Consider the following 10,980-nt stretch of genomic DNA (forward strand, 5'->3'; position numbering starts at 1 on the left):
AGAGGATTAAAAACTAACCTTGACCAAGGACTCATTTTTCATAGATCAAGGTTGAGAAGAACATTTTACATAATGTATTTGAGCAGGTGGGGGAAAATTGATAACCTCATATGTCAATGGAAAACTCTATCAAAATTTAAAATGCGTGTAGTTTTTAGCCCAGCAATTCAACTTCTGGAATTTTTTATGCAATTAGACTTCCACATGTGCAAAAATATACACACACAAACACACACTAAAACATTGCTTTTACGAGCAAAAGATTGAAAAAAATGTCAAGACCCATCAATACAGTACTGGATACATGAATTATATACTTACATATATATATTTATGTATTGTATATTTATAGAGCAACAAAGAACAGTAAATGGAAGGTTTATAGGCAGCAATATGGAACTAACTCCTGGATACAATTTTAGTGAAAGAGAAAGATGTATAATGTGTGTCCACTGTAGCATCAAGTGTGTTAAAAGTGTCTGCTTAAACCCTCATGCACGTCTAGACTCCTTCGGAAGTTCCCTCAAGAATGTGGTAACAATGGTTGCCTCTGAGGCTGGTAACTGGGTGACTAGAGGGAAGAGATGGAGAAACTTACTTTCATTAGATATACTTCCTGCATTTTGAACTTTGTGCTTTAAGCAGTGTTACATTTTCAAATAAAGAAGTACAATAATTGATTGATTGATCGAGAGAGAGAGGTGTCTCTGTCCCCAAGGAACTTGCAGTGCCGTGGAAAGGGCAGGAAGAGTGTTGGATGGTCAGGGAAGATGTGTGTTCAGCCTCCACCATTTGGAACCATGATTCTTCAGGCAAGTCAGTATCTGCAAATACGCAATGAGTGCGGTGAAACAGCTGAGCAGGAACATGATGCTATATTGGGCTAACTTTGCTCAGAATGGGTAAGTGAACCTCCCAGCATCCTCCGTAACCAGGTGTTTGAGGCTGAAAATCTCTCACTTCCAGGAATCCTAATGGGGAAGGCCTGCCCCTGTGGCCGGCCTACGATCAGACCGAGGAATACTTACAGCTGGACTTGAACATGAGCGTGGGACAGAGACTGAAAGAGCTGGAGCTGGAGTTTTGGACGGACACCCTCCCCCTGATGATGTCCTCTTCCAGAACGCTCCTTGCTTCTCTTTCTTTCTTAACCTTCCTTTCTCTGCTCCTGCCTTTCATTTTCTCTTTTGCTCCTATCTTTGTGTGATTCTGGTTTTCCTTCTCCTTCTGCGGTTTCTCCCACAATCATTAGCTTCATCTGTGTTTAGCTACTTTACGGAGTCAACTGCTTTAGCTGATGTTTTGGGAACTTGGGGATGATCCTTAAAGAATTATTTTCAACGTCAAAAAATGCAATTTGGGGCTTCCCTGTGGCGCAGTGGTTGAGAGTCCGCCTGCCTATGCAGGGTACATGGGTTCATGCCCCGGTCCGGGAAGATCCCACATGCCGCGGAGCGGCTGAGCCCGTGAGCCATGGCCGCTGAGCCTGCGCATCCGGAGCCTGTGCTCCACAACGGGAGAGGCCACAACACTGAGAGGCCCAAAAAAAAAAAAACAACGCAATTTGCCTTGGAAAGCTACCAGATTTCTTCAATAAATCTGCAGGAGGGCTGGCCTATTAGTTGGCATCATAATGATCTTGTTACTCATATAAAATAAAATAAGAATGCAAAATATGTACAGGGAGCAGAATTTAATTATGGGCTGAAAACTCTCCCCCTCTACCCCAGCATCCAAGATGAAGTGAACTTTCTAACATGTCTTGGTGTGTGTTACCTGAATTATGTGTCCTCCAACCCCCATCTAGGTGGGTTTTAGCCACGAACCAAGCATGGATGTCCTGAACATCACTGCCTTGAACTGGCTCTCTTCTCTGGCTCAGGAGTTATGTCGGGGAGAGGGACACACCAGAGACCCTGCTCAGAAATGGAAAACAGACGTCCTCCATTTCTGGAATGCAGAAGTCAAACACCAGGCAGCAAGTTCAGTCAGAGATTTCCAAGAAGAAGGGATGTTTTACTGATGGGGTGGAGACTAATCCATCATTCAATAAATCTACATTGGGTGCCTGATATGTAACAGCAATAGCCCTACTGGGGTTACAACAGTTAACAAAGACATACTCTCCATCAAATGGTGAGCAAACAGACAGTAAGCAAACATTCACACAAGTGACTATCTTAAGATACAAAGTTGAAGAATTCATTTAGTAAAGGAAGGTGTTTTAAGAAAGTGTAAGAGGGGAACCTCATTGAGGTGAAAGTCTTAGGAAGCTCTCTCTGGAGAAATAACATTTGTAATAAGAAAGGATGAATTAAAGTTAACCAGATGATAAGTAGGGAGAATGTTATACATACCATCATTCAAAGGATGCACTTTTACTTTTTATATCCATATAATTCCTGTTACATCCATACAATTTACCCAGGTAATTACTATTTATTTCTGATTCCTTCAAAATTACACGAGGTACATAGAATAGGAGGGTCTCTGAAGTGTCAGTAACTTACAGTTCTTCTGGGTCAGAGATCTTCAACTTATAGCCTGAATCTGACCTCCAGAAGAGTTTTGGTTAGCTCACACAATGTCAAATATGTTTTGGAATTAGTTTCCACCTAATTTTAAATTAGGGACATTTTACATTAAAAGCCATATTTCCAGCTTCTCAAAAACAACAACAACAGATCCGGCAACATTAGAACTGTATTCCCACATGGTAACTAGGGCTTCTGAAAGCCCATATAACACCTTCGTGCAAATTATAAGGTATCCTTTCCTCAAAACCCTCTACAGAAAATATCTACATCTATGATATGAATGACATGTCCTCTGAAATAGTGTCCTTGTGCAGTGCACAACCTTCATAACTGTTCTCAGCAACCCTGATAAAACAATCTGCAGGAGCTGAGGAGTGGCTATCCCTTTACAAAGGCATGAACTCTCAACTTTCCCCAGTCTTCACTATTCTCCATTGTCTTTGTCCTGGCCCATTTCACTCACTGGTATTACCTGCCCCCTGAAGGTGTTTAAGTTTGGACCCCTTACCTCTCATTTTACAGTAATCTGCAAGGGGGAAGGGACTCACCCAAGATGACTTGTGAGTTAGCAGCAAGTCAACACCAGGCCTTGAGTCTCTTGTCTCTCCAGCACAAGACTCTTCCTGCCATGCTGCCTGCCTCCCTCAGCAGATGGTCCAAAGCTGTTGGATTATCTCTAGTTTAGGTGATTTTGAGAGTTGTGGGTCAGTGATGTTCGGGTCATTTTATGGTTGTTAAAAGAGGGACTGAGCCGCATACAAGCAAGCTGGAAATTCAGTTGCCTCTGCAGCTGCAGAAGGCTAATTTCTACATTGGTATTTGGCAAAACTAACAGCTAGAAAAATATCACTCAACTCATATTTTTAAATATTATTATATTAAATGAAATTACACATTATTTATATACTGCTTGCAGTCCTAGTGTCATCAAATATGGTTCTTATTTTGGTTGGTACCTTGCAGGAGGGAGCATATATCCACTTCATCCAGATACAGGGCCCTCTTCCTTCCTTGTTCCTGTCCACATGCAATTAAATGTTTTATCAAATTAAAGTTGAAATATAAATGACAGTTGGAGGGCTTCCCTGGTGGCGCAATGGTTGAGAGTCTGCCTGCCGATGCAGAGGACACGGATTCATGCCCTGGTCCGGGAAGATCCCACATGCCATGGAGCGGCTAAGCCCGTGAGCCATGGCCGCTGAGCCTGTGCGTCTGGAGCCTGTGCTCCACAACGGGAGAGGCCACAACAGTGAGAGGCCCATGTACCGCAAAAAAAAAAAAAAAAAAAAAAATGACAGTTGACATCCAGGTTTTTTTCATTTAATTTAGAATTTTATATGGGGTATAAGTAGAAGATACACTTGGAGGGTTTTTCCAAAATCCAGTGCCCTTCCACACCCAGTCCAACTTAGGCATAATCTTCTTGGCTAGGACTTGGGACTCTGTATTTTCAGTTTTTACGTGTTCAGTGCACACCCTGAATAAGAACTGCTGAGCCTTAAGCATGTGTCATATGTATTTTCCAAGTTGCCAGAGGGTCTTTAAAAAATCAGCTTTTATGGGGCATGGCCAAGATGGCAGAGTAGGAAGATCCCAATTTCACCTATTTTCATGGGCACACCTAAATTACACCTATTTACAGACAAACTATCAATGAGAATGTCCTGAAGACTAGCAGAAAAGATCTTGTATAATTAAAGATAATAATTTTAAAAGGAACTACAATGAGATGGGTAGGAGGCGCAGAGATGTCATATAGTCAAGATCCATACCCCTGCATAGGCAACCCACAAACAGGATTATAATTACAATTGCAGAGGTTCCCCTCAAGAGGGAGGGGTCAAAGCCCCACACTGGGCTCCCCAGTCCAGGGGTCCTGCACTGGGAAGATGAGCCCCCAGAACATTTGGCTTGGAAGGCCAGTGGGTCTAACTTTCATGAGAGACAGAGGGCTGTAGAAAATAGAGTCTCCGTTCTTAAGGGCACACACAAAATTTCACATGCTTGGAGAACCAGGGCAGAAGGAGGAATTTGAAATGACCTGGGTCAGACTCATTACAGAAGGCAAACATCACCCTGATACTGAAACCAGGCAAAGATATCACAAAAAAGAAAATCGCAGGTCAATATCACTAATGAACATAGGTGCAAATTCCTTAACAAAATATTAGCAAATTGAATTCAACAATGCATTAAAAGGAACATATACCATGATCAAGCAGAATTTATGCCAGACATGCAAGGATAGTTCAATATCTGCAAATTGATCACTGTGAAACACCACATCAACAAATTGAAGACTAAAAATCATATGATAATCTCAATAGATATAGAAAAATCTTTTGACAAATTTGGACATCCATTTATGATAAAAACTCTCAAAAAAGTGGATGTAGAGGGAACAAATCTCAACATAATATAGGCCATATATGACAAACCCACAGGTAACATCATACTCAATAGTGAAAAGCTGAAAGCATTTCCTCTAAGGTCAGGAACAAGATAAGGATGCCCACTTTCACCACTTTTATTCAACTTAGTACTGGAAGTCTTAGCCACAGAACTTTGAAAAGAAAAAGAAATTAAAGGAATCCAGATTGGAAGAAAGAAGTAAAACTGTTACTGTTTGCAGATGACATGATACTATATATAGAAAATCCTAAAGACACCACTGAAAAAAAATTAGAACTCATCAATGAATTCAGTAAAATTGCAGGATACAAAATTAATATACAGAAATCTGTTGTGTTTTTATACACTAGCAATGAGCTACCAGAAAGAGAAATTTAGAAAACGATTCCATTCACAATCACATCAAAAAGAATAAAATACCTAGAAATAAGTCTAACTAAGGTGATAAAAGACGTGTACTCAGAAAACTGTAAGACACTGATGAAAAAATTGAACATTACACAAACAAATGGAAAGATATACCATGTTCATGGATTGGAAAAATTGACATTGTTAAAATGACCCTACTACCCAAGGCAATCTACAGATTCAACACAATTCCTATCAATATACCTATGGAATTTTTCACAGAACTAGAACTAGTATTTCCAAAATTTGTATGGAAATACAAAAGACCCAGAATAGCCAAAACAATATTGAGAAAGAAGAACAAAACTGGAGGTATCATGTTTCTTGATTTCAAACTCTGGTACAAAGCCACAGTAATCGAAACAGTATGATACTGGCATACACACACGCACACACACACACACAAAGACACATAGATCAGTGGAATAGAAGAGAGAGTCCAGAAGTGAACTCACACTTATATGGCCAATTAATGTAGGACAAAGTTAGCAAGAGTATCTAATGGGGTAAAGACAGCCTCTTCAATAAATGGTGCTGGGAAAACTGGACAGCAACATGCAAAAGAATCAAACGACTGCTTTCTCACACCATATACAAAAATACATTCAAAATGGATTAAAGACTTGAATGTAGGACCTGAAACCATAAAATTTGTAGAAGAAAACATAGCCAGTACAGTATTTGACATCAGTCTTAGCAATATTTTTTCTTGGATCTGTCTCCCCAGGTAAGGGAAACAAAAGCCAAAACAAACAAATGGGGCTACATCAAACTAAAAAGGTTTTACACAGCAAAGGACGCTATCAACAAAACAAAAAGGCCATCTATTGAATGGGCGAAGATATTTGCAAATGATATATATGATAAGGGGTTAACATCCAAAATATACAAAGAACTCAGAACTCAACATCGATAAAACAAACAACCTGATTTTAAAATGGTCAGAGGACCTGAACAGACATTTTTCCAAAGAAGATATACAAAGGCCAACAGGCACATGAAAAGATGTTCAGCATCACTAATCATCAGGGAAATGAAAATCAAAACCACAATGAGATATCACTCACACCTGTTAGAATGGCTGTCATCAAAAAGACAACAAATAGCAAGTGTTGGGGATGTGGAGGAAAGGGAACCCTTGGCATTGTTGGTGGGAATGTAAATTTGGTGCAGTTACTATGCAAAACAGTATGGAGAATTCTCAAAAAAATGAAAATAGAACTGCCATATGATCCACCAGTTTTACTCCTGGGTATTTTTCCAAAGGAGACCTAAACATTAATTTGAAAAGGTATATGTATCCCTATGTCCATTGCAGAATTATTTACAATAGGTAAGATATGGAAGCAATCTAAGTGCCCATCAATAGATGGACATAGAAGATGTGGGGGGTGTGTGTGTGTGTGTGTGTGTATGGCTGAGTGTGTGTGTGTATATATATATATATATATATATATATATATATATATATATATATACACACACACACTCAGCCATAAAAAAAGAATAAAATCTTGCCATTTTTGACAATATGGATGGACCTAGAGGTTATTACGCTAAGCAAAATAAGTCAGACAAAGAAAGACAAATATCATGATTTCACTTATATGTGGAATCTAAAACACAAAACAAATGAACAAACAATGAAACAGGAACATAGTCGTAGATGCAGAGAACAAACAGGTGGTTGTCAGAGGAGAGGGGGTTGGGGAGAAGAGAAAAATAGGGGAGGGAGATTAAGAAATACAAACTTCCAGCTGTAAAAAAATGAGTCATGATGTGAAATACCCAGTGTGTGGAATATAGTCAATAATTATGTGTTATTGTATGGTGAGAGATGGTAACTAGACTTATCATGGTGCTTTTTTTGAAATATATAGAGATAACAGATCACTATGTTGTGTAACAGGAGCTAACAGTGTTGCAGGGCAATTATACTTCAAAAACAAACAAACGAGTGAACAAAAACTAGCAAACTTATATAAAAAGAGATTGTATTTGTGGTTACTAGAGGCAGGGGTGAGGGAGGGGAAATTGTATGAATGTTGTCAAAAGGTACAAACTTCCAGTTATCAGATAAATAAGTACTAGAGATATAATGTACAGCATAATAACTATAATTAACACTGCCATATGTTACAAAGAAAGTTGTTAGGAGAGTAAATTCTAAGAGTTTTCATCACAAGGAGAAAAAGGTTTTCTGTTTCTTTAATTTTGTATCTGTATGAGATGATGGCTGTTCACTAAACTTACTGTGGTCATCATTTCATGGTACATATAAGTCAAATCATTATGCTGTACACCTTCAACTTACGCAGTGCTATATGTCAATTGTATCTCAACAAAACTAGAAGAAAAAAATCAGCTTTCATATCTGACTGATGTGGGTATATCACAATCTCTTTAGCCAATAGTGTGCTCCTGGATATTTATGGGCATAATTTGATGAGTAACTTTGGGAATGAGTACTTTTACTTTTTTACTTTTTTTTTTTTTTTTACAGTCCAGGTCTTTTATTTTCTTCACACCCATCATGCCATGAATTCATAGGGAATGGGCTGCAACAGTTCAGGCTCCTTTCCGTTGGTTCTCATGAAGTGTGCTTCTCTGGGTGGAGCAGGCTGGCGCTTCAGTTGACCCCAAGTACCTTTCTCTTTGGCTTCCTTCTTTTTCTGACCATTTTCCTTCACCGGTTTCAGGAAGCTATCTCGGCTCTTAGAGTGCTTAATATGCTCGATAGGCACATTAATTCTCTTGGTAAGAATCTTGCCCTTAACTTGTTTGTTTATAATGATGCCAACAGCATGCTGGGTAACATTGTAGACTCTCTCAGTTTTACCATGGTAACGTTTGTGGGGCATTCCTTTTTGAACAGTGCCCATTCCCTTGATATCTACAGTATCACCTTTCTTGTAGATTCGCATGTATGTGGCCAAAGGAACAACTCCATGTTTTCTAAAAGGCCTAGAGAACACGTAGCAGGTGTTCCTCCTCTTTCCCTTTGTGTTGGTCATTTTGGAGAATTACTGGAAGATGGCAGTTCCGGCCAAAAGGTGAGTACTTTTACTTTTTAAAATTACTTATGGCTTCTGGATTTGCAGAAGATCAACTGGATCAAAGGCCCTTTGATTTGATTTGATTTTTTAATTTTTTATAAATTTATTTATTTTGGGCTGCGTTGGGTCTTCGTTGCTGTGCCTGGGCTTTCTCTAGTTACGGAGAGCGGGGGCTGCTCTTCATTGCAGTGGGTGGGCTTTTCACTGCGGTGGCTTCTCTTATTGCAGAGCACGGACTCTAGGCACGTGGGCTTCAGTAGTTGTGGATCGCAGGCTCCAGAGCACAGGCTGAGTTGTTGTGGCGCACAGGGTTTAGTTGCTCCATGGCATGTGGGATCTTCCCGGACCAGGTCTCGAACCTGTGTCCCCTGCATTGGCAGGCAGATTCTTAACCACTGCGCCACCAGGGACACCCCAAGGGCCCTTTTAAAATTACTCTCCTTACGTTCTACAAATTCAATTCCATAGGGTCACATCACTTCACACTCATCAACAATACAGGTACATGTATTTCACAATCACTTCTGCTTTTTCATCATTGTAAAAACATAAAATATTTAACACTTTCTTGTTGTAAATTTTAAAAATTATTTATTTACAGAAAAATCCTTTATTTTTTTCAAACAATCTTGAATTTGAATTAAATCAAACCCAAACAAAACTTTAGAGACAAATCAGCCTTCGCCTGTGAATTTCCTCTCATCCAGCAGAGGTCAGTAATGTAAAAGGGGAAAAAAAATTCCCTTCCCTCAGGGATCCTGGGATGCAGGTGATATGATACCCTAGAACTTAGAAGGAAAAGAAAACCATACAAAATAGTTAAGTTACAAACCTATACCATTAATCATTGTCCCTTTTCCCTGTAAGATTTGGAAAGGGGAAAAGTACAGTTCATTACCTCAAAAGACTGAAATGACTCACAGGCGGAAAAGAGTTTGGGGCCAGCAGTTTTTTTCTTTCCTGTTTTTTCTACTTTCCCATCAAGTCCCTAGGAGCCTGCCTCAGATGGGCAGAAAGTAGTTCCTTCCCCTGTGTGTACCTGTTCTTTCTACTCTTGCCTCAGTGGCCCTTTGGGCTCTGGACCTTTCTGCGTGACCCTCAAAGCCCGATTCTTCTCCCTCTCAGCCTCTGGTCTTGGCTGAAAGTCACGGGTTTTCCCTCCTGGCAGAGGTGGAACAAGGTGCAAGGTGGGCTCAGGACCTGTACCTGGGAAGCTGCCATGCCTGGCACTGCCCCAGGTAACAAATCTACAAGATGAACCCCCTTCCCACAGCTGAGACTGACCCAGCCTGCCATAGCCCTTCTGCTCTGCTAAAAGTTTGTAAGTGTGCACCTCATTTTATTCCCTGGGAAGGGAGGAGTGGGGAGAGAAAAACCTGTCACTTGATTATGTCCAAATACAAAGGAATTCCTGGGCAAAGAAGTTGCTGTGCTCCATGGATGGGTTGGGTCTCAAATTGGGACCTAAAGAATGGATGGGGGGATAAAGGCCAGCAAAGGTGTGTGGAAGCTCGACCATAAATGTGCAGGGCGGACATATATACACTACCAAACGTAAAATAGATAGCTAGTGGGAAGCAGCCGCATAGCACAGGGAGATCAGCTCGGTGCTTTGTGACCACCTAGAGGGGTGGGATAGGGAGGGTGGGAGGGAGAGAGATGTAAGAGGGAAGAGATATGGGAACATATGTATATGTATAACTGATTCACTTTGTTATAAAGCAGAAACTAACACACCATTGTAAAGCAATTATACTCCAATAAAGATGTAAAAAAAAAAAAATGTGCAGGGCCGGGAGAGGGCCAGCCCAGTCGGCAGCATGGCTGGTATTGTCACAGTTGCTAGAGCACAACTTTGAGGCTTAGGGAACAGCTTTTATACCTTGACCTTTAGGAAACAGATTTCTTTGTTTAAAGTGGGATGATTGATAAGAGGTGAATTTATCTACCCATCCATCCATTCATCCACTATCTATCATCTATATCTATCTATCTATCTATCTATCTGGGCTCCTTTATAGGCATACCTCATTTTATTTCACTTGACTTTATTATGCTTTACAGATATGGCATTTTTTACAAATTAAAAGTCTGTGGCAACCCTGTGTGGAGCAAAACTATCGGTGCTATTTTTCCAAAAGAATTTGCTCACTTTGTGTCTCTATGTCACATTTTGGTAATTCTCACAATATTTCAAACATTCTTCATTATTATATGTGTTATGGTGATCTGTGATGAGTGATCTTTGATCTATTGTAATTGTTTTGTGGTGCCAGAAATCATGCTCATATAAGATGGCAAACTTAATAAATGTTTTGTGTGTTCTGACTACTCCATCTATGGACCATTCCCCTCTGACTCTCCGTCTCCTCAGGCCTCCCTATTCCCCAGGACAAAACTATATTGAAATTTGGCCAGTTAAAAACCCTACAATGGCCTCTCAATATTCGAGAGAAAGAAAGAGTTGCACGTCCCTTATTTCAAATCAAAAGCTAGAAATGAGTAAGCTTACTAAGGAAGGCATGTTGAAAGCTGAGATAGACTGAAAGCTTAGGCCTCTTGTGCCA

General features: G+C 40.1%; 2 protein-coding genes across 2 annotated transcripts in view; one reads left to right on the forward strand and one right to left on the reverse strand.

Moving 5' to 3' along the window:
- Positions 1–2,023, forward strand: part of CES5A (carboxylesterase 5A) — an 86,172-nt gene extending 84,149 nt beyond the window's left edge. The window contains 3 exon segments of the mRNA XM_060129795.1: positions 856–902; positions 967–1,189; positions 1,808–2,023. Coding sequence (XP_059985778.1) covers positions 856–902; positions 967–1,189; positions 1,808–2,023 — 486 coding nt within the window.
- A 5,850-nt stretch (positions 2,024–7,873) lies between these two features.
- Positions 7,874–8,393, reverse strand: LOC132509605 (large ribosomal subunit protein eL21-like). Its single transcript, XM_060130804.1, has one exon. It carries the CDS (start codon positions 8,369–8,371, stop codon positions 7,889–7,891), a length of 483 nt encoding a protein of 160 aa, XP_059986787.1. The 5' UTR covers positions 8,372–8,393; the 3' UTR covers positions 7,874–7,888.
- Between the last annotated feature and the right edge of the window lie 2,587 nt (positions 8,394–10,980).

This window comes from Lagenorhynchus albirostris, chromosome 19 (assembly GCF_949774975.1).
Source record: "Lagenorhynchus albirostris chromosome 19, mLagAlb1.1, whole genome shotgun sequence".
In the NCBI taxonomy this organism is placed as follows: Eukaryota; Metazoa; Chordata; class Mammalia; order Artiodactyla; family Delphinidae; genus Lagenorhynchus; species Lagenorhynchus albirostris.